Here is a 24,162-nt window from a genome sequence, read left to right as displayed (position 1 = left end):
ACAGTTCCTGACACGAGGACCCAGGCCGCTGCAGCACTTGTTGCCTTCTTCTAAATAGATGCAGACAGGTACAGCCAGAAGAGAGTCCAGTAGCTGCACATGGAAAATTAACCTCAAGTCAGCTGTTTCTTTCTGCAGAGGACACATCAGACACATGCTTAACTGAGAACATGCTGTGATAGTTAACCACAGGCAAAAATGCTTTAACAGAGTTTAACACGAGCAGGCATTTAAAGCCTCTGCTGAGTTGAGGCCCTAGGTGAGCACCACATTTGGGAACGGGGAATTCTTGTCAGAGTACCTGTGCTTGCAATGGGCTGGTGGTAGCTGCTTTCCAAACCGCTCCTGAAATACTCTGTTTCCAACATCCTATTATCAACTTCACTTTGGAAGCAATGGATTTAATTTAGGGAAGCACTTCAGCAAAATGGATTGGCTGAGTGTCACTTCTGTGTTCCTTCAAGATCTGTTTCCTGCTTACATTTTGAGAAAGCTCATAAATACCTATGGGAACAATAGTTATGAACCCCATATGCTTTGAATACATAAAACACCTATATTTGAGTCTAAAGCTGTTTGGCAAGCCCTTTGTGTTTCTGTTTCTGAGGAAAACTGGGCTTTGTGACCTCTCTGTTTATCATACTCCACCATTCAATACTACTGACAGTGACTGCTTTCTTCAGTGGTTTGTGATGAGCCTTGCCAAGTTAAATAAAGGGCTCCCTGCTATTCATCAGCTCTACTGAGGTCTCTTATTTGGCTGAACCTGTTTGTCAAACAACTATAATAGCTATAAATACTTCAGATTAACTCGCAGTAGCCCCAAAGCAAAGACGAGCTATAAATTTTCAGGACAGGTGACAATTTCCCAAGTCTGAAGAAAGAGTCTCTCAGCTAAATGACGGGAGGGATGGCTGCCCTTTCCAGCTCTGCTTTCAGTCACAGAAAGCACAGATGTGAACATTAAAAAGCACACCCAACCAAGAAACTACCTGGTAACATCCTTTAAAGTTTAGCAGAGGGATGCAATTCCCAATTACGAAAGAGCAATGGGTCTATAGTTTTAAGGACTGCTTTCTTCTAAAGTTATTCCATGGCCAGGAACATAATTCCATGGCTTCACTGCCATGACCAGGCACAGCCAATGTTGCACTGACGTGCTGTTCAGTATCTCTGGCTGTTCACATACTACAAAGTGTGCTTGTTCCTCATTGCATCCAGGAATCCTGGTCCCCCAGGTACAACCTGGCTGGGCTGAAAACCCAGGGCACATCACCTCCTCCTCCTGATCCTTCATAAAAATGAACCCGATAAGAGGTATTGAATGTGGTCGTTGTATCATTTGTTCATAACCCATCCAGCAGGCTTTGGTGCTTTAAATAAGCAGTCAGTAGAAGATAATTTTAGAAATTTTAATAATATACATTGCAGCTTAGCAAAGTTATGTATAAAAGTTACAATCTGTGTATGCCCAGCTCAGCTTTAATCACTTCAGTAGGAAATGAGACAATCAAAATATGATTCAGAACAAGAACACGAGCCAGGGCCTTTCCATGGGCAAAGATGAGAAAAACAGATTGATCACAAACAGACAAGAGAGAGATTTGCGTGCCTTGTAAAGAAGAAGCAATAGACCGTTCACATGAGCTACAGAGGAATTTGTTTATCTTAACAGACAAACAATTCCCTATCAGTGACATGGGTTATTTTGTAAGGGTAAAATAACAATGCGTTATATTGAAATAAATTGTTTTAAATTGAAATAAATACAAAAACAAAAGGAAAGCTTCACTCTGAGGCAGCATTCCTCTAGCAATGAACTTGTCATGAACATTTCAAAATTCCCATCCGCAGAAACTTAAAAATGAGTTCAAGCGACAGCGACATTTCTTTCTTTATAGACTGACCACTTGCTACCAACTTTCAAAGAAAAATACAGGTCTTGCATCAAAACATTTATATTCTTCCTTGTTTGCTCTCCCTCTTGTTGTGGGAGCCACTTTGCTGTCTGGTGGCTCGCAGATGATGATGTGGCTCCTTTGGACCAGCACTACTGACGGACATGGTATTTAAAGGCTACTGGTTCAGCATGGTACTTCTGGGTGGCAAATCCTAGCCCTTTTAGAGGGATAGGTGGCAATCTCATCAGGAGCACTACCATAGGAAACCTGAGAAAGCAGCAGAATAGTTTCATTCCCTCCTTTTCTGGGAGGATTTCAACAGGAGAGGGCGGTGCAGGCACAAATGAACATCTCCCAAGAAATAATTATAGTATCCTTAAACATAGGTTTCAGCAAGAGACACTACCTTGGTGCCCCTTCTTCTGGCTTTTCTGAAGGACTGTGTACTCCATGGGTGGAGTTTACTCCGGGCAAGTACTGATTTACACCAAAGTTATACTTTTACTGTAAACACTGACATCTGTTAGAGGAAAGAAACATATTTATCTCTTTTTTTTTTTTTTTTAGTGTTTTTCTTTTCCCACTCATATTTGCAGAAAAAAAAAGGTTTTAGGGAAAACTGCAGGAGTCTGGGAAATAGAGTTTTGATGTGAATTCTTACCTGGGCCTTTTTTTTACTTTACTCATCAGTTCTCTGGCATTAGCAATAACCTCTGCTACCATGGATAAACAAAAGGTACCAAATAGTTAATATTTTGTGAACTCACTAAACACATCCTGTTTTCCCATGGCAGATGTATCTAAGAGCATCCGTTTCCCAAATTGGACAAATGTATGGGAAATTCCCCCATATTTTTATCTGCTGCAGTAGGCACCAAAAACAAGGATCCCATTTTAAGTCCTCAGACCTTCCTCGGAAAAAAAGAGATATTTTCTCTTTCAAGCCTTCCATGAGGGCTAAGGAAGAAATGGTAAAACCGAAGAGCAGCATCCTCTACTGGAAGCCTCCCAAAAGGCAATGAACAGCATTCAAAACTCCTCAAGGATCACCCAAATGTGTACTCAATGGACGCAGTATCATGATTTCCATGTTCTCCATCTTCTCCAGATATGGAATGATTTCTCATAACATTATAAAACAAAGCACTGTTTAGCAAGAAAAGTAAATTGAAGCTGTGCTTCATCTTTGCCAAGACAATGGAGCTGTCAGTAACACAGCCTTGAATGTCTTCATTATCACACATTAACCCTTTTAGCCCTGTAAATATAACTCGTCTTTTTGTCTCATGGGGGAGAAAGTGCATTTTAAACTTCTGTAATACTGGAGAACAGAAGTTTTAATTAAAGCTTTACTTGTACATGGGCACAAATAACCCTCCCTAAACAAAGAGAAGACCTTTTTAAAATTAAAGTTATCATGCTGAAATTATTAACATAACTCCTGGGAAAAATGCATAGTCTTTGCCTAGTAAATGCCAAAATGACTAAGTGAACAATGTTTAATAAATATTATGTTTTCCTTCAAATTCATACACTTAGTTAATCACGCAGTGATAGGTGAAAAATATTTTTAAAGCTTTAAAGATTGCAACAGTTTTCAATCTGACTGGCGCTGTGATCTCTGTGAAGGTCTGAAATGTTCCTTCCTCGGGATGCAAGCCAGCAGGAGTCACTTGGAAGAGATCTCAGATCAACAGTGCTTTTACACAGCTGCCAGCTTCTATTCTGCTCTGCATCTTTTAGGGTAACCACTGACTATTTTATTTTGCAGAGTCGTGTGCCCCATGGCATGGGGACAGACACACTGGGGAGGGGACGCAGCCTGCTGCAAACGGGTGAAGTCCGGGCTCACCTGTGCCACCTGGGCTGTAACTCAGCCTTCATCCAGGCTCTCTGGTACTCGTTTGTGTTCTGTTTTGGGGCGTGGGAGGCATTTTTCCTGAGTGTCTGGGCCGGCTCAGGGAACACACTACATGATTCTCACTGAATCAGCATCAGTTCATTATTTGCCGTGACCCCACAGTTCAGTGCATGGCTGATATTTCAGAGTATCGGTATTTTGGTGAGCATGGGGGAGGAAAATTTGCAAGTGAAAATACAGAAAGTAGCAGGCCCTGCCCCTGTATTTTTGAGGCATCCCCTTTCAAGTCTGACTGTGAATCGGGCTCGCTTTGAATCAAACCTCGGGCTCTCTCAGTACCCAAAAGGGTGCAGCAAAAGTTGTTTGCATCACCGTTTGTCACAGTTTGCAAAGCGATTGAAACATCACCTCAAAAGAAAAGCTGGGAACAGCCTTGACTACGAAGCTGCTGCAAGTGTGTGATTTTGCACAGGTGAATTTGCACCATCACAACCAGGCACAACCCAAGGACCTGAAGTCCATCTGCCCACTGAGGGCAGTACGTTGATGTGTGGCATCCACCTGCCCCCATCCTCTCCTCCCAGAACTCAAGGTGCAGCTGCATCCCAGCTCCAGTGGTCCTCAACCATAACTCAAGCTTCCCCACAAGGTCTTTTATCTTGGGACACTCGTCCTGATCCAGCCAGTCACCTTAATAGCCAAAAGTCATCTTCTGGCAAAACAGTAATAAAAGCAAGCTATGAGCACAGTTGTTACCATTAGGCAGCTATGTATGCAGTTGCTGTATTTAAGAGTAGCCACTACCATCCAGGGAAAGCAAATTAATTATTTAGATATATTTATAGGATTTATAAGGCTACCAAAGGCAAAGCTAGTTAATTGAAATCCTGATAACAGATTGAAGCCTATGCTAGATCCTAAAGTCTTTATTAAATAAAGCCATTAAGGAGGATGATAATCCCTGTGGCCTTAAATATGAATAAGGTGCAATGTAAATAACAAAAGGCAAAAATCCAATTTTCATGCAGTGAACTTTCAAATACTCCACTGTTTCCATTAAATTACCTTTTATTCAACATATTGTAATGGCACTGAGGGCACATCAGGCTTCCTTGTAATACAATTATTGTTCAGCATAAAAACTGGTTTTTAACTTGAAACAGCAATGCGAAATATTTTATTTGGCTTCTCTGATATATCAAGTGACATGAAAATTGAGAACAAAAGCTTCAGAGATGCAATAAAAGAGAAAATAAGTAAAGGAAAAATAAACACATGCGAACAAAAAAGACCCAGAATATGAAGACAAAAGAAAGAAACTGGGTACACAATAGTAGTTTTCCAGTTAATTTTACAGCAATTTAGTAGTAGGAAATAGAAGAGGGAAACAACTTCAGTAACTGAAGTAACTAAACTTGGATATAGGCCAAATGAAGCTGTAGTACATACACAGTGAAGTAGGTGAAGCTCGTCACAGCACTTTCAACCAGAGCAAAACCTGTTGTGAAATGTCTGTTACGCTCTTTCCAAACACACGTATGATGACAAGAGATTGAGGACATCAAGGGCCACAGCAGAAGAGCCCTCAAGCCTCTGTCCAGCTCTACCCTACTGCTAGGAGGCCGCTCTGTGTTTCTCATCTAAAGGGGCGGCACTAATATTCACTATTTTCTATAAAGCTTTCTGTGGTGTTAAGAGACATTAAATAAAGATACCTCTACTTATTAAAGAACTGAAGCTGTAACATAAGGTCAAGATTTTACTATCACTGTTCAGAAACTGAATATCCCTATTGGGAAATTTAAACAATCCATTAAGTATGAAACTACACTGGGTTTGGCTGTTGAACAATTTTTCCACTCTAAACCTTTCTGCAAATCAAAGGAATTCCTCCAGCAAGGCTGTGATGAAATAAAGACACAAGAATGACTCCATATTTATTCAATTCCATATTCAATCTGGAAGCAGTATAACCACGGAAACCCTCCAACACAAAAATGCAATTTTCCTTACAGCATCCTCACTGCATCACAGCTGAGGAATCAACAGCAGAGCTCCTCATCAGCTACTGTAGCCTCCCAAAACACACATTTGTGTGTTTTGCAAGATTTACTTTTCCCCGTTCCCTGTCTGTCGCTGTGCCTGCCAGGTTCTGTTTCCTGTGCCCATTTCTCTGGTCTGTCTCTGCCCCGACACTGCTCAGGTGCAAAACAGGCAGGAAGGGGCTGGGATGGCTGAGGAGCAGCCCTGCGGCACAGCCCTGCACGGGGCTCTTGGCACCCAGGGGGCTGGGGACAGGCAGAGGGACAATGCTGAGTGGCCACTGGGGGCTCATGAGGGCATGGAGAGAGCAGGTTGGCAATAAACAAGAGGGAAAAGGCAAACCTGCTCATTGCATGCAGAGCCAAAACCAGGTACACCTGGCAGAGCCACAGCGAAGCAAGAGAGCAACTCCATAAGCGCAAACCATTATCCTGAATAATATTTGTGCCAGGGCAATGAAGCAAAGCTATCCAAATGCTGTTCCTCCAGTCTGTCTCACTAGGAAGGAGACTCTTCTCCTCCAGCAAAATGGGTCTGTGGAGGTGGCACGATATCGCTGCTTGCTGCAGCAGTGATTTCTCACACCTCCCACAGCAACCCAGTCACAGTCCCCAGGAGTACCTGGCCCCCGAGGCTCTCCTGTGACCCTGTGAACAGCTTTGGCATCGCAGCTCCTTCACGCTGATCTTCAAAATCTGCAGTCCCTTGGGCTGCAGGGACCGACGGGGAAGAAGAGGTGGAAATAAAATAAAGTTAAAAAAATGAAATCAATTCATCCTTCCTACTACAGAGAGAGGCTTTTGCTCTCTTACTATGTGCCTGGCAGCACTGCCAAGTAGCAGATTACTCACTTTTCTTCACTAATCACTGGAAAAAAAAAAAAAGTACTGAAAAACAAAACGGTGTTTATCTGAAGTTCATTCAGGCAAAGCTACTGAACAGCTAGGACACCGAACATTACAAAGGTCAACATATCCCCATATGATTGCTTTCTTGGGTCTGCAATCATACAACTTTAAAAAGTGAAATATTGTTAATAGAAGCATCTTCCAAGGCTCTTCATCATCCAAGGACGCTCTTCTGGAAAAAAATATTATTATCATTATTATTATTATTATTATTATTATTAAGAAGAGGAAGAAGAAGAAGAAGTAACCTTCACCATCTTGACTGAGATTCACTGGTCTCTGCCTACTCACCACCAGTCACTCTGGGTTCCCAGACTAACGAGGCAATTTCAGGCTGGCCACAGCCTTTGCTGTGCATTTGCCTTCTGTATATTCTACCAGCATTAGGAAGGAGTGGCTGATTCAATGAGCTGGCATTGCTGCTTGAAACTGTTTCCTTTTCAGTCATGAGTTGACATGCAAAGGAAGCAAGTGTTCACCGAAACCACCTGAGCAGCTGAGGAACCCAAACTCCATCTGGTTCCCCACAATCTCTGATTTTGCAGGTGAGCTCTGACTGTTCTCACCCCAGCCCTGAAGTAACAGAAAGTTTTCCTCTGATAGCTAGGACTAAATGAAATCAGCTTTCCTACATCAAAGACAACCAAGACTGATACTAAAAAAAAAAAAAACCAACTCACATCACAGTTTTCATAATCAGAGGAATTTATTCTCAAGTGACCAAATTGTACAGGAAAGGACCCCTCTGACAGGGCAGTGTCCCAGCACTACACGAGTGCCACTGCTGAGGGAATTTAAATTTCTGCTTTGTAAAAATCTAACTAAATGAACAAAAAAGCCAAGCCACATCAAAAAGGCTGGAAAAACTGGAGTGACTCCTGGAATTTTTAATCCTGGTTTGATGAAACACAAAGAGCAGTTGGAAAGCATTTCCCCTTGGGAACCTTCCCCCCTCCTGCCCTGTCCCTTCCTTGTCACCTTCTGGCACCCTGCGGGTGGTGGCCTGTGTGAAGAGTGCTCACAGCATGGGGAGTTTTAATTCAACGACAGACAGACCCCAGCACAAGCACACAGGGCTTGCCCAGCTCGCAGAGGGGCAACACCACCCCAAACCGGCGTCCAAGGCACTCCCCAAATCCTACTGACTACACTCACCAGCTCCAACCTGCAGCGCTGCCAGGGTAACTCCTCCGCAAACAGCTCCCCTCATGCCTTCAAGATGAAGCAATCACACGAGACCTACTCCCACGGGAAGCCAAGCATCCAGAACACTCCTCCCTCATCTCTTGCCCGGCCTCGTGCTGCCTCTCGGCGTGACTAAGCGCCATACAGTCACATCGTCAACAGCCACTGGCCAGCATAGCCCACCCTGGCAGTCCTCGACCACCAACAGCACGGGCAGCATTTCATCACCCACATGCAAGAAGCGTGTCTCTTCTCCGTCCCACAGTGAGCCCACTGCACGGGGAAGCGTGACGATGCCTGCCTGAAAGCTGGGCTCTGCGCTACAGGCTAGAAATGTGTTTGAAGGATTCAGATGTGTGGACGTGGCAGTAAGGGGCCTGGTTTAGTGGTGGGACAACCTGACCTACCAACAGGTTGATGGTCGGACTTGGTGCTCTTTTCCAACACAGACATCTCTATGGTTTTATGACTCTGGTTTGGAGATTAACAACGCCACAACATCCCCTGCCCATGCCTCCATTTGTAAGGATGCATGCTGAGAGGAAAGGGGGACAGGCGGCCCTGTGGATGTCTTCAACCAGTGACAAGAGTGCTGCAAGAAGGGGACGATGACACAGACCCCTTATGGGATCTCCTGTCTGCACCACTGACTCGGCAGGTTGCTTCTGCGGCTCCTGTTTTTAGTAACTTCTTAAAAGAGGACAGAACATTTTGGAGAGGATAGCCATCAACGAGCATCACACGGCCCGAGCTCCCCGGAGGAGCGCTGTGACCCGGTGCACCCAGCCCATTTCCTGCTCTCATTCAGCCACAGGCCTCTTCTCAGCCCTACATGCAGCAGAAGGCAGCAAATTTGATGCAATCTTTTGTAGTTTTTAAAAAAAATGGTATAGGCCAAAACAATGCTTAGCAACAGAGACTCAGGCAGTACAAAATCCGTACGAAAAAAACATTAGAAGCAGAGAAACTGGAAAGAAAAGGACTTGTGGCTCTCTGTACCTCTGCATCTCAGTGTGCTGCTGGGGAGACAAAGGGAGGAACACAAACCTTCCCCTTTAACTACTGATTTCCTGGTTTTCAAGGCTTGTGATGAGTGGGAGATGTCCGTTCAGCTCTGTCTGCTGAGTTGTTTGTTAATAAGCACAAAATGACCTCTCCCTGACTGTACAATTATTACAGATGCTGAAGCCAGCTTAGCCCCTTCAGTCAGGTGTGCTAAATTATGTTAATAGCAATGACTACAGTGACAGCCTCGCCACTAAAATATATACTCAGATAAAAGCAAGACTGACCACATACAGAAGGAAGTCCTGTGTTTATCAGAACAGATAAAATTCAAGCTTGCAAAAAAATAGTTTCTCCTCTGCAGCATAGCCCGAAAGTATCAAACTTTCATTTTAGAAAATAATGTACCGATTTTTCATTATTAAAAAGGTATGATTGGCTCCGACTGTACGTCAATGCATGACTGTGAAATGTAAACAATGTAATTCCACTGTGATCTAACGGCACAATTACCTACCCAGCAGAAGACAATAAGCAAGAAAAAAATCCTTCTCATGGTTGTCACCTATTATTTTACTGTGTTTTATGACGCATACGTATGACTGTATTCTCCAAGGGCCTTGCTATTATTTGTGTTAGAAGGGAAGCGTGCAAAAGAAGGGGACTCTTCACAGGAAAGCTGTTGAATGAACAGTGGGATAGTCTCCACTGAACACGAAGGTCTCTGCAAGGGACAGCAGATAGACCAGTGCCCACCCCCAGTGCTACTGGGGGCTTCAGCCTCTGATTCTCATTTTTTTTCCCGTACAAGTGGGACCCCATCCCTGAAAGAGGGGTGCAACAGCAGCAGAAGCCATCCATGCACATGCATGTCCATGGATTTGGACAGCTTAGCATCCCAGGAGGGACAGGTTCCCAGTCTCACGACAAGCACAGATCTGTATTTATGGTGTGCGGGAGGAGGCTGCCTACGTGAACACCCAGCATCCCTCCAGCAGGCATGATCCTTCACGGGGCACAGTGGGCACATGGCCAGAGATGTAGCAGGAGCAGCCAGCAGCCACCATGCCATGACACAACACACGCCCATGCCCATTACGTGGGGACAACACTGCCCGACTTACTCAGCTGTAGCTGGATGCAAAAAGAATGCAAGAGGCTTTTCTGTCCAACAGCTACAAATACCAGAAGATACATATATATACTATACACACACATGTATATTTACATTTTTGTGTGTGTGTGTGTCTTATTTACAGATAAATAAATGTCAGCTAAGTCAACCTTCTGCTTCCCTCCACTTTACTGGGTTAAAATAATTAAAAATTCATAAATTACTACTATCATCGGAAATGAAAACATATTGATTTACTTATAGAGATGACAATACAGTGAACTTGAAACAAGTTGCAAGGAAAGCATTTCAAGGCATATAAGAAGGGAGCCCATAAAGCAGGCAGCCTGCTAAAAGCTATTTCAAAATGAAATTAGAAATTAAAAAGTAAATTCATAAAACCGTATCTTTTTACAGTAACTCACTGAGGAGCTTTTGATTTGGATTAGTCTGAAATTAATCCACAAGTAAACATGTTCAACAACATTTACCGAATGCATCATTTAGTAAAGTAAATACAATAGTGCCTGGATATGGCTGACTTTTTGGCTGTCAGACAGAAGGCAATAAGGAGGCAGTACACCAGACACAGCAGTGTCCCTTTCTTTGTGGTATCTTAACCCACAGTACATCCACAACTGCATACTGAAAACTTCAGATCTCTCTTCCCCCCTGCCCATCCTGCACCTAAGCCCACGTTAATGATACATCAGCTGCAGCAATTAATGAACTTCTGTCCAGAAGGGGAAAGACTTTAACAGCTTAATGAGATAGTAATACATATTAAAATCAATCTTATTCAGATGATGTGTCTATTCTAGTCCTCCCTCTGAAAATAACTGAGACTGTAGAAGAAATGATCATTAGCATTTTGATAACAATCTAGCCAGCCTCCTGTTAAAATATTTTTTCTTTATACCGAAGCTGGGATTTGTTATCTTGTGCAAGCAGACCATTCTAAAATTAGCAATGGCAAATTCACATTGGCTTGGATCTGATTTTAAAAAAAAAAATCTTGGGAAAAAAATTAATGATAACTTGACTGAATAATCAGACTCTCCTGCCTGTTGCTGTAGCAGTGGAGAGGCACTACAAGCATCGAGGCAGAAGCAACCTCTTGCCATAATTACCACTTTTGTACACAGAAAGGCACTCATTCACCATATACAGCATTAGAGTCACTTGTCTGATAAATCATATTCCAAATGACAGCCAACACGAGGGACAAAGTCTTTGCTGACACAAATCCTTAAGGTACTCCAGACCACGGGACCAAGCTTTGGACCTTCATCCCGTTGTCTCAGCGTGCAGCTGAATGTCCCTGCGCACCTCTGTGTCACGCCGTGTTAGGCTACTGCCACAGTGAAAGCAAACAGTCCCATCCAACTCTCTTTTTACCAGCGCATCCTACAGCCTCCCCCTACCCGGAATCCAGCGAGGGAGACTGCTACATCTTCCATTTTCCAAGACAGGACAAGACAGGACACGGCAAAAACAACTTCACAGCTTTCGCGGGGGCACGTGCTCTTCAGAAACTCCTAAAGACCAACTGAAACCAATGCAATCACACCAAAAACCCAAACTGCTTGGACAGAACAAGAGGCCAGCCTTCAGAAGGGGCCAACCCACGCTTTGAAAGTGCCAGAAACCAGTGATGAGGCCAACTGACTACGGCTTTAGCTACTTAACCCATATGCAGCTGGCCTACAGATGTGACGAGGTGGGCCTGCGGCCTGACACCAAGCATCCCGCACACTGAGACAGTGACCCCCGGCAGAGGAGCGGAGGAGCACGGGCACAGCCCCACTTTTGGCAGATATTGTCCCCCCCGGGTGATTTTTCAGTGCCTGGCTGTGCAAACACTTGTGTCATCTATACACAGGGTGCAATGCACAAGTAGAAAACATAGCGAGGGTTGGGCACAGGGAAATAGGCAGTGGCTGTTGTGGGCAGTTCCCCATGGCTGTGCATCACCATGTGCTGCAGAGCCCGTCCCAATTATACACAAAAAACTAGGCAGAAAGTGTTCTTCATTCCAGATGTTTCGCATTTTTCCCTTGACTTTGAAAAACAGAATGTCTTTTTAAGACCAAAAGTAATATCCCCTCCTTCTTTCTTTCCCCTGGACTGAGAGGCATCCCGTGTACATGTATCTTTAAATTAATGTTTGCTTGTTTTGCAACAGAATAAAAACGATCAAATTACATGCAAAGACAATTAAATTAAAGCATTGGGCATACACTGTGGTTGTGTTTTTCTTAAAGCTATTCAAACAATTTCAAAGCTTTGTCATCAATTCTCTATCAGCAGAAGCAATACTTCCCACAAAGAGGAGGGGACGAGTTTAACATTGCTGCTGAAAGCGCACAGTAGCACAGACAAACAAGTACAGCGAGCACAGCAGCACCCTCCTCGCTGCCCTGAGCCATCAGCAAAAGGCTGGGGCTGTAAGAACCAAATCTGAACCGGCAGAAGAAAGAGGATCCAGGGCTGGTAAATGGGAAGGAACAATTCCCAGGCGCAGATCTGCGATGCACTAGTAAGACATTTTTCTAATTGCTTTCCACTCCCCTTTATTTTTTTTTTTGATTTTTACTTTCCCTTTTGCTAAGAGGTCCGGTCAGGAAGCTTGCAGCTGAAGGCCAGGACTGTTCAGGGCAAGAGGCTGCTGCTGTGTGAGGCTGAGGACGAACCAGGGGCTCACAGTCAGCACAGCTCTTCCCATTCCTCTCTCCCCCAGCTGCAGAAGCACAGCTGCTGTGGGAGCTGGGGCAAGTCCAAGGTCATGCAGCTTTCTCAAATCCCCTAGTTTATCTTCATCCAGGCTCTCATGTCCTATTAGGACTAATCTCGGGTTCTTCCCATGACAGCTTGCCCCAGACTGGGAAAACCTGTTGTAAAATATCAGATTTTAACAGGACCGAATAGCAAACACTAGCTAAAATTCAGCTCGGTATGTGATGAGTGACCGCTGGAAAGCTGAAACTGGGAGCATCCCAAAGAGCTTTGGTCCACAGAAGTCACCAAGCCCCTGAAAACGGAATGAATTCAGTGGAGTAGAGGTCAGCAATTGCAATGCTTAGAGATATTAATCAGAGTGAAATATTAGTTATAACCAGCCTTTCACAGCTTAAGGAGAGGCTTCTAAGGAAGAGCGATCTATGAGTTCAAAAGGAAGCAGCTTCCCATCGCCATGGATATTACAGGTGGGTTGCTGGAGTGCAAGAGGGAATTAGGGGTTTATCTGAAACTTAAGCAATGACAGAGACAGAGATTTAAAAGAGCATGAAATGTTGGAAAAAATAGTGAAAGTAGAGAGGAAATTCTAAATACAGCAGTGTAAAACCCATGAAGTACCCAGACCCACTGCTAAAACAGTAGTCAGATTATTAACCTAAAGTTTTGAGACAGCAAGCTAAAATAACTCCTAGAGACCTCCCTAGCCCATAAAATCCTCCCCAGCATAAATAGCGTATTGCTGTAGGATTTTATGGCCTACAGGGACACAGCATCGCCTAGCAAGGTCTGCATCACACACACAGCTTCACCCCGGCCCATGAGTGCAGGCACGACTGCGTCAGCAGCCAGCAGCTTCAGCCAGGTGGACCTGCTGGGCACCTGGCCAACAAGAGGAGCCCTCCTGATCCCAAACCCATCAGATGAGAAGCGAGGAACACCCCGCACTCTTACAGCACGTGCACCGAGCTCACCATCTCTGCCAACCTCCATTCAGCGGCAGAGAAGAGCCCTAAGAGCTTCGGCGTACGCAATCAGTGCTTTTTAGTTTCTTACAATCCCAGCCCCTTCGGGAATAACTCTGCCTTTGTACAGCAGCTTGCATACGAGGATCAGAAAGCACACGCGGGTAGGTGAGCGCTGCTGCTGCAGGTTTTCAGCTGGGACCTCTGAAGCTCGGCATCTCACGCGGCCTTGCTTGAGGGCCAGGCCCAGAACCACACTCCCTCCTCCTGCTCAGGCCTCAGCCTTAAAAACACGTCTCCCCAGAGAGCAAACAGCAGGAGGTTAGGGGAGCTGGGCAAAAACTGCCAGAATTAAAATGTGCACAGGATCTCAGACTTGCCAGTCTGTACATTTTCTCTCGGAGCAACCAGCTGCTGAACTCCGAATGCTGTCACACGCTATGCATTACCACCATCCATGAATCATTCAGAGGGGTGACGTGCAGGGATTAAACTTAGCATCCACGTTTGATGGCAAGGGGAGGCATCCAAAGGCATGCCACACTGACATGGATTAATAGGGAGGGTCTCAGGCTAGTGGCACAAAGTCCCCCCCACAACCCCCTGACTCTTCCAGATGTGACTGAGTCGCTGCTGGCCACCCAAAAGAAGAAGGAAAAGCCCACTGGTGACGCTGTCACCCTTTTGGTCACATCAGGTCCACCACGCATTTTTCTAGCTTGCAAGAAGTTAACAACAACGTCCAGCATCTGGTTGAATGTTTCCATTTGTGTAAAAATACTGTGGGCATAAAGGTGATGCTTGCAAATGGCAGTATTTCTGAAAAACGTAAGAGCTCAGTGAATCATGATGAATGTATCTGATTTAGCTCCTCAGCAGTCCCCTCTCCTCTGCTCACTCACTTCTGTGATGACTGCCTGAATTGCTGGGATTGTAAAACTCTTGGTTATATTCATTACAATACCCTTTAGAGGCCTTACTAATCTCCTGCACTGAAACACATTTTTTAACCATCTGCAAGACAACACACAAAAAAAAACAAAAACCAAAAAACACCAAGATCAGAGTCCTTGATACCACAAGTATGAGTCCTATTTGGATGACTTGATGAGAAAGCTCAATCATTGGCCAGTGAAACTGTAGTACCAGAAGAAAATAAATCTGAGAAAAAGAACAAAATAAAGGTAAGTCTATTGGACCATGTATACTGTGCACTGTTAAGAAACAGTCCTGCAGATTGAGTCCAAGATTCTCTTCTGCCCAAGACAATGTGTCCTACTCAACCCACTGGTGCTTACAATGGATATAGATGCATATAAAAGCAGGACTTCATCTGCTTTCTCTTGCCTAACAGTGTGGGATATACACATATCAGAAGGTGTATATAATAAGGAAACACAGCAGTGGAAAACTACAACTTCTACTCCACAGTTGATCCACTATAACCTCAAAAACATACAGATGGTGTAGGATGAGACAGAGCTCTCATAAAAAGTAATGACTCAATCTCTCTTTTAGACAATTTCTGCAAATGGAGCAACTGAAAAGAGCAGGTAACAAACCACCACTGCTCGCTCTGCTTGTGAAGCCAAAGGTTAGTGACTTCCCTCCTGGGTTAGCAAATTGCAGTCAGTCTTCTGCCCGGACCCGTGAAATAGCTCTGCGGATCTCGTACGTGGGAGAAGCACCCTGTGAATGGCAGGGGAGCGCAGCCCATCCGTCACTTGGCTGAAGCACGCTGACATATCATTTTCCTTACGTGCACATCTTAGCCTGCTGTTACCTATCCCACCTTCTGGTAATGCACCACATGTGTATCTGTCACTGCGGCCATGCTCTCTCTTCTGGGAAAACCGACACACATCTTTTATAGGTTGCTTTGTTTTTATACAGATGTTGCTCTCAGTTTGTATTTAGAGTAAGCAGGCAATAAGCTTTGCACCTGGAGTGGAAGAGGACTGGTTTGGGAGGAAATTGCCAAAGACTTGCATTCATTTAGCTGTCTATCAGATCTCGAGAACTCCTGAGAAGATTCTAAGTGGTAAACTCCAACAATTCTTTAAAAAAAAATAAAAAAAATAAAAAAAACAACCAACCCTTGTTCAGCAAAGAACCCAGATTTACCATAACGCCTCACCAGTCTAAGGGAGCCATTTACTTTGACAGAACCTGAATTCCCCCAGCAGTTCTACAGTGGTAATGGAAACAGAGGAGCCAATAAATTATAACCTTGTGTGTAATGCGACTACCATTATAAACCACTCTTAGCCTCCCGTTTTATCCCCTGGGGTGGTCACTCAGCTTCTGGATTTCCTTACTCTCGTTCTTCTAGTGTGTTCTTCAGCTTTCAGACCCTTTTATAAAGTCTATAATCATACTCTGCATTTACACAGAGTCTTTAAGGTGAACTCCCCAAAATGCTTTATACAGTGGAGAAGCAATTGTTTTTGCAGGCTGAAATTAAGAGACTAGCTGGCTTATCAAGGGCACACATTGCTGCATGTCAGCAGAATCACAAATATCTTTGAAGCCTGCATTTGTAGGGAAACAACATTTCCAGGCCTCTCATGCTGGAGATGCATACCACATATCTTAAAGCACCTACAGTACTTCTGAAGTATTGCTGAAGAATGGTCTCAGTCAACTATCCAAACAGCCCCAGTAGCAGTTCATCCCCGATCCCTCTCACGCCACGTTTCAGCACTCTGGAGAGACTGAGTCCATGTTAAACTACCAGTAAAGAACCACCCAAGTCCAGAGAAAGAAATACAACGCCCCCAGAGTTTTGCCAAATGAACATGTTAAACAACGTTCATTGATTTTAGAAAATGCCATCTATGCAAAGAAGACTTCCCTGAAGTGTAAGATGTGCAGTGGCAAAACACAGACATAATAGCAATGCACAAGCTGGCTCTGCTGTCTCCTAAGGTTAATTAAAATTCTCATTGAAACATATCCCTGGTGTGATTGTAACATATCGGTCTGAGGATCTGTGCAAGACTGAAGTCTGATAGAAGTGACCTTGGCTCCGTGCCACTGCCTTTCACGACTAGCAGTTTCCTTCCTAACCAAAAAGCCCATGATGGCATGTCCCATTTTATACACTGAGCAACCTACAATGAAAGGTATTAATTAGTAAAATAGTTGTGATTTGCATTTAAGCCCCAGGCAGCAAATCTACGGCAATTTTTGAAATTAATAAAAAAAAAAGAAGAATAAAAAAAACACACACAGAAAGAATCACTTCAGCTCTCTTTGAGAAATCTAAGCTGTCAAAGACCAATATAAGATTGAAAGGGATACAGTCCTGCCTTTCAGTACCAGCCCCAAAAAGCCAAATTCTGGGCAGGTTTGTACCATCTATTGCTTGGTAAAGAGAGGTGCTGTACTCTGCCTCCAGCATAGCTCAGCAATCAGCTGTATCAGCAGCTCCAAGGAGGATTATTCTCCCCTGCTGCTTTTTTTAAAAGCAGATTAGTTCAGACTTTCTTTCACTGTAATGAACCTTGTAAGGATCAAGCACGTTGCATTGATTTCCTGGATAAAATTGCACGGTCAGTCAAAAGGCTAAGCAAACGGTGCCTCAGAGCCACCCTGCCCCAGCAGACCCACTGCCCCACAATCACCCATTAGCCCCAGCAAGCGAAGGCAGCAGTTGTTAACCATAAAAGCCAAAATGTGATTCTAAGGTCACGTGTAGCTTTGCTTTCTATCAAATTCAGATGGATGGCAACCCACACAGAAACACGCGACAGAAGTGAAGTGCCACTCAATCAAAGTCAGAAAGCGATAGAACATTGATGGGGTTTTATTTGCTGTAGGATATCTGCAACAGTGGTTAGGGAAGCGACTTCTTAAAGCCTTCCCTGTTTATGGTAAAATAATAACAACTCAACTTCTGTGACAAATTGCACAACAGTATAAAATTACTCTCAAGTTCTCCCCCTAAGCATTTCCTTATAGGTGCACCCCCTGTGGTAACGAGGTCTTGAAGGCATAAAAACCAGAGGCTGTCTTGTGGGATGTTCACAAAAGCTTGGTCAGGGTGCCAAGAAAACCTGCCTCTGCAAAAGGAATCGTGCAGGTGCAGTAAGTCCCCACGCAGACCCTACTTCCCACCGAGAGGACCACCTGGAAATCAAACCGGACAAAACTCAAGATGACAAGAGCTGTCTGCTATGACAAAGCAGCGAGCCTAAGTCGAGTTGCAACGCGTGTCCCTAAAAACAAACGGGTAAAAAAGCAGAGGGTGGTGTCCCACCGCCTTGCTTCTTCTCTAAACTTGACAAATCATTATGAAATACCTGAACATCACTGCACTCCAAGCAACCTAATAAAGGATCTACCCTTCCAGAAATATTACCGAGCATATTTCACTTCAGCCTCCAAAATTGAATTTTACGGAACAATGTATGGCATTTGCCATCATTTCCTGTAGGCGAAACTTCAAAACACCAGCACAGGTCTAGTCATTTCTCTCAGGAAAAAAATAAAAGGAAATTAATTAATTGAAACATCCACCGTAGTGATATAACTTCGGGAGGAATCTCTACGTTGACCTTTCCAAGTCAAAAGCCTGTACGCTAAAGTACGGCTCAAGCAGATCCCACGGAAGATATCAAAGATAATTCAATGTATCTACTATATATATATGGCATTAGGGAGCAGATAAAGTTGACAGTGCTCAGAGTCTCCCTGCCCAAGTCTCCCAAAGGGGTCTGGTGGCCAACGTCACCCTACGGGCCGACACAACACTGCTCACGAGGAGGCACTGATCCCGGCCCCGCCGTGTCAATGCGACCCTGGGCATCGATTTTAAAAGCAGCTGGGTTTTTGCGGCCAGGTCTGAAGGACACAACCGCACGCCCCGCAGCGCTCTGCCCGTTCCCGCACCGCACACCGGCACCGCACCGAGCCCCCCGGGCAGGGCAAAGCCGCCCCCCGACGGCCGCGTCCCGCTGCAAGTAGCGGGGCCGGACAGCACCGGCGGGACCCCGCAACAGCCGGACCGGCTCCACGGAGCCGCCCCGGTCCCCCCCATCCCTCCGGGGGCTCCCGGCCGCCGGGGGACCGATGCCCGCGGTGCGCGGCGGCCGCCCCCGGGGCCATCCCCGACGGGACGGCCCGAGCCCGGGCGGGCACCGGGGGTCCCGCTGCCCCCTCCCCGTCCCCGGCACCCACCTTTCCCAGCAGGGCGCTGCGGCTGGCGGCCGCCAGCTCCCGCAGGCTGGCGGCGGCCGAGGCGGCGGCGGCGGCGACGGCGCTGGGGGCGGCGGCGGGCTGGGGGTACGCGGGGGCCGCGGCGTTGGGGCTGCCGCTGGCGCCCCCGGCGGCGCGGGGCCGCTGTCGGATGCCGTCCAGGAGGCGGACGAGGAGGATGTTGGCGGGCAGCTCGTCCACGCCGCAGCCCACCAGGATGCGGCACTCGGGGCAGCGCAGCTCGTGCCGGGAGCTGACGATGCTCTCCAGGCAGCGGCGGCAGAAGGTGTGCTGGCACGGCAGCACCTTGGCCGTGGTGTCCAGCCGCTCCAGGCACACGGAGCACTCCAGCAGGTCCAGCAGCGACGACTCGTCCATCGCCTCCTCCCCGCCGCCGCCGCCGCCGCCGCCGGCTCCCGCTCCGCCGCCGCTCCGCCGCCCCCTCGCCTCCGCCTCCGCCCCCGCCCCGCCGCCGCCTCCGCCTCCCCTCCGCGGGGCAGCGCCGGGCCCCGACGCCCCTAGGGCCGCCAGCACCGCCGCCGCCGCCGGGGGGGCCCCGGCGGAGACGCTGCGAGGGCCATCGGGGCGCCGGTGGGGGGGGGGGGGGCGCGGCGAGACGGCGGCGGGGCTGCCCCCAGCAGCGGCGGAGACCCCGGGGGGGACGGCCCCGGTGGCGGCGCCCAGCGCCGTGCGGAGCCGCGGCGATGCCGGCGGAGCGGAGCGGGAGGGGGGCGCCCGCCTGGCCGCCTCCCCCCCCCCCCGCCGCCCTGCCGGGGCTCGGTCCCCTCGGGGGAAAGCTGGGGGCAGGGGGGGGTCCCCGAAGGCCGGCCCGGGAGCCCCGACGGGGTCCTCGGGGCGGGGGTCGGCGGGGCACGGCTGTCCGGGTCGGGCCACCTCCGCTCGGGGGCCGGGGCCGGGGCCGCGGGCGGACCCCGCCATCCCTGGCGGCGCAGCGCCCCCTGGTGGGGCCGGGGGAGCCCCGGTGCCCGGCGCAAGCCCCGGTGCTTCAGCGCATCCCGCTGGAATTGTGCCCCGCGTCCCCGCACCGAGCCCCGCAGGGGGCTGCCAGGGCGACGGGGTGTCGCTTGTCGCCCGCCCCGCTCCCCCTCCCCGTCCCAAAGGGGTGAAAGCGGTCGTGAGCCGGCGTCCTGCTGGACCCTGGGTTTTGGAGTTTGTGCCCCCCCGTCGTGTAGTAACTACACGAAAGTGTTACAAAATAAGGTACTGCCGCTTGGATGTGCGGGGTATGAACAGATCTCCTGCTCAGAAGCTGCGGGAGAAGCCCCACTCTTCAGCTTCGCTTCTTCAAAGTATTTCTTTGGAAAGATCCCTATTTAATTAACATTTAACTAATGTGCGATGAAACGGCCCTGCTCAAGCCAGAAGCTACTGTTGAAGTAAATGGGAGTCTCACCAAAGAGAATTTGCATTTGTGGTCCACCACCAGATCCCAGCTTTCCTGTGCCCATGGTGTAACACAGCACGTTTGCTTTTCACAACCTCTATTCCTGGGCTTACCGAAGCCCTCCTATTCCTCTCTCAGGTGACACCTTCAGAATTGAATTTCTGTGAGTTGTGTCAGGAGGGCTGCACGCGATCCTGCTGTCGGCTTTACGGCCCTACAAATAACTCCTGACATACACAGCAAGATGAGGGCCCTGTTGTGGTAAGGTTAATCTAGCCACCGTACAGCAAAAATCACTAAATTTCAGTATGAGAAAAGCCTTGGATCTCTTGTCTTGCTGAAGGATAGAAGGAGCAAGTGTAAAGTTGAAGGCAAGCTCTTGATACGGTCAGGTCATTATTGAGTAACGTCCAGTAATCTAACCCATGTCCTTGTGGAGAGAAAATCCGAACTCACCAGTTTTAAACTCTAAATAATACTGATGCTTAGAGGCATGTGAAATACAGTATCGAGGTCTTGGGCTTTCTCCAGAGTAGTACTGTTAATTTAAGGAAAGAGGTAACAGAGAACCTTAAGGATAAAAGGCTTCATCAAGGAGAGGGAAGTGCTGGTAAATCTGTAATGAGAAGCATTTCGGCATCTCAGGTTCCTCCTTTCAGAAGTGAAGAGTTTGCCTTATCACTGTCAAAACATATAAGCAGAAAGCGGTCTCTTCACATCAGTGTAAACCCAGAGGACCCGCCGTGACTAGACAGGCGCTGCCCATCCATCCTTGCTTCTGGTCACGCAGGGCTTGCAGCCAAACCGACCTGTCACCAAGCCTCCCAGAGTTTCCCAGTTACATATCCCCAAACCAGGGAAAATACCTGGGAGAACGAGCACCCAAGGATGACGAGAGGCTCCCTTGACACCGGTGCAGCTTTAAAAAGGTGCAGATGTTCAAAACATTTATTATTCAATAGAAGAAAGCACTGACACACTTACGACGAGCCTCTGCTGCAATCCACCTGGAACAGGAGAGGGTTGCCATCGTGGAGAAGCAGAAGCTAAACCTGAGGCAATGTTATGGAGAGCCACTGCGAGGGGAAGGAGGTGAGGGAGCTCCCTCCTGGAGGGCTGCCTCACCGCGGGACACAGGGGAGGATGGAGGACATGGGGAGCCCAAGAGGGATGGGGAGAAAAGGAGGTGAGTGAAAAAGAGGGAAAAGGAAGGGAGGAAAGGATTAAAAGAAGGAAAGATTTGTCAAGAAATTACATGAGGGACTAGAGATGTGTAAAAGTGCACTTCTGTGGAGAGGAGGGAGGGACTTACCAGTTGGGCTCCAACTAGAAAAAACACCTCCTGAGTGTTTGCATCGCCTCTGATATCAAGAGAAGCATTTTCACACTTAAAAATTTAGCACATGTTTATACGCTCTCTGCCTCAGCCTAAATGAGAGTTAGGCAAGGCCTGATGGAAATGAAAGGAAAAGAATTATCACACACACTTCATCTGTTTGCCAAAGAGACCATGGGAAATATTACATTAAATATTAAGTAACGAAATACTCTGATTGTTAAGAATTTTGGAAATAGAAAAAAAGATGAAACCTTCAGAAGCCTGGGATAAAACACATAAAAAGGAATGGTAAGAGATACAGAAGATGTAACAAGTTTTGGTTTACTTTAAAGAAATGTAGGTTTTATTAATTTCCTGTCTCGGCTGCCAAAACATCTAGCTTCAGATTATAACTGTAAAGTGACTATTTGTGAACTCATTAAGTAATGTGATTAGCACGGTTCTTAAGCAGAGGTGCTGCTTTACACACAGTGATGGAGTGGCCCATTTTGCCATGCATTACTTGATTCGAGTATTTGAGGAGACAGCTGGAAAACAATTCCTGTTTCAGGCTTTGGAAGAGACCTCACTCCCATGGTGGACAAAAAAAAATCCTTCTCGATGCATTAATTTTGAAGAGAACCTGCAGACAAGAAGAGACTCAAAGAGGTAAAATGCTCTTACAGGAGAGCAAAGGCTATCAAAGCATTCCAAAGTATTGATTTGTTGTCCTTAATTATAATAATTTTACAATTTACTGAGAGATTTTGCTGTCTGTGGCCGTATCTAAGTTGATTTCAAAGGCATTTTCTGGTGACAGTGTGTGGATGTTACACCTTCAGCTTTGCCTTCATGCATTTACATGCTAGTATTGAAAACGGCTAACTTTTTACCAGTCTTCCACTAAATGTGATTTGATTATACAGAAATTATTCTCAATTCTCGTTTGTATTCTTGATCTGTTTGTAAGGCTGTACAGCACAAAAACTATTCAGTTTACACAGCTTGGGAACACTTGCCTACTAAATAACAAGCAATGGGTAGCTCTTGTTCGTATGATTCTTCAAAAACCTGTAAGGCATTATAGGAATGCTAGGCACTGTTATTATTTCAGAATGAGTCGATGTAATTAAACTCGTGGCAGAAGGCACAGCAGTTCACTTTCACTATTACATTTTCTCTCGATGTCTAAATGATCGTTCGGTTATGCTTACGTTATTTGAGCGATTTACATTTAGAGTCAAAAAAAGGTGTTCTTGGATATTTGACCTGAATAATATTAACACTCAGTGGAGGGAAGGCTGGGAGCTGTCAATTCTGTCCTTTTTTTCCTGGTTTTGGATTTAAATAAAGTGGTGGATTGGATTTGGATTTAAATAATGTAGTTACCAAACTGATTTCAGGCCACAGTAACATTTCTGCAAAATGGACAAGTTTGATGATGGGATCTTCTGTCTGTTCCTTTGGCTAGAGATGAGATTTTTGATTCAGATCTATCTGTCTATCTACATGTATGTTCTCTTCCACCGTAGAAGCCTTGCAATAGCTCTGTACATGGGAAGAGTAAGTTCTCTGTTGTCTGTCAAAAGAGAGATTATACAGAATCAGTGGCTGAAAATCCATATTGAAACTATAGCAGGACCACTGCCCGCAAAGTACATAGGCTGTGATTATACCCGTCCTGGCAACACATGGGTGTAGTCCTGACAGCCTACCCAGCATCATTCTGGAGCATGTATTTGACCTCCTTCATATAAAACAGTCATAGAAAATCAATTTAGGCGGACTCTGGATGTTTTTTTCAGTGCCAACTTAAATGACCACTGGAGGAGGACATGTTCTTTACATTTCTCTTGACACTATCTTAACACTGAAAACAAATCTGTGCTTGCTTTGTGTTTAACAACAACACTGAAATGAGGAAGGAAAGAAGGACATCCATATACCTCCACAGTGTCCTTACAGGTATGTTCATCATGTTGGCCTCAGGTCAGAAAAATGTGTGCCTAATGGCACAGTTGAATGGCAGCAGATGTTTAGGTAGCCCTACATCAGCCCTGCCTCATCCTCCCCAACAGCCCTGGCTGGATGTCCTGCCCCTTCCATTGCACCTTGCCAATGCATTCAACATATCTTCATGAAAAAACAACTCTGAAATGAAAAAAAATCCAAAGAATTTTGACCATAAAAATGACAGATCAATGTTAAAACTCCATACATGCTGCATGATATTGTGGTTTTGATTCAATAAACTTGGGAATTAAAATGGTTCTTCCACCAAAAAATATACTGTGCCCACTGCCAGCTTTGGTACCTCAGCCTATCAAACCACCGTGGTTTTGATGCAATTTTTATCACATTCTGTGTAGACTGGGTATTTTAAAGATGTGGATGCTGGCAGGCCAGATGTCATCTTTTGTGCAGTTTTCCCTGCATGTCCAGCCCTCCTGATAAAGCACCACATCTCCAATGTGGTTATACAACACCCATTTATTTTACGTGGGTTTCAAGGTGTGTTTTGG

At 46.2% G+C, this 24,162-nt stretch overlaps 1 protein-coding gene across 1 annotated transcript in view; it reads right to left on the bottom strand.

Moving 5' to 3' along the window:
• SH3RF3 (SH3 domain containing ring finger 3) overlaps nucleotides 1-19,322 on the bottom strand; it is a 240,043-nt gene extending 220,721 nt beyond the window's left edge. Inside the window, exon 1 of the mRNA XM_035565607.2 lies at nucleotides 18,900-19,322. Within this exon, the coding sequence (XP_035421500.2) occupies nucleotides 18,900-19,295 (396 nt within the window). The 5' untranslated portion in view covers nucleotides 19,296-19,322. The remainder of the gene's footprint in view (nucleotides 1-18,899) is intronic.
• Between the last annotated feature and the right edge of the window lie 4,840 nt (nucleotides 19,323-24,162).

Source organism: Cygnus atratus, chromosome 1, assembly GCF_013377495.2.
Source record: "Cygnus atratus isolate AKBS03 ecotype Queensland, Australia chromosome 1, CAtr_DNAZoo_HiC_assembly, whole genome shotgun sequence".
Taxonomy (NCBI): domain Eukaryota; kingdom Metazoa; phylum Chordata; class Aves; order Anseriformes; family Anatidae; genus Cygnus; species Cygnus atratus.
Note: the sequence above shows the minus strand (reverse complement) of the source record. Positions and strands in the feature narration are given on the sequence as shown.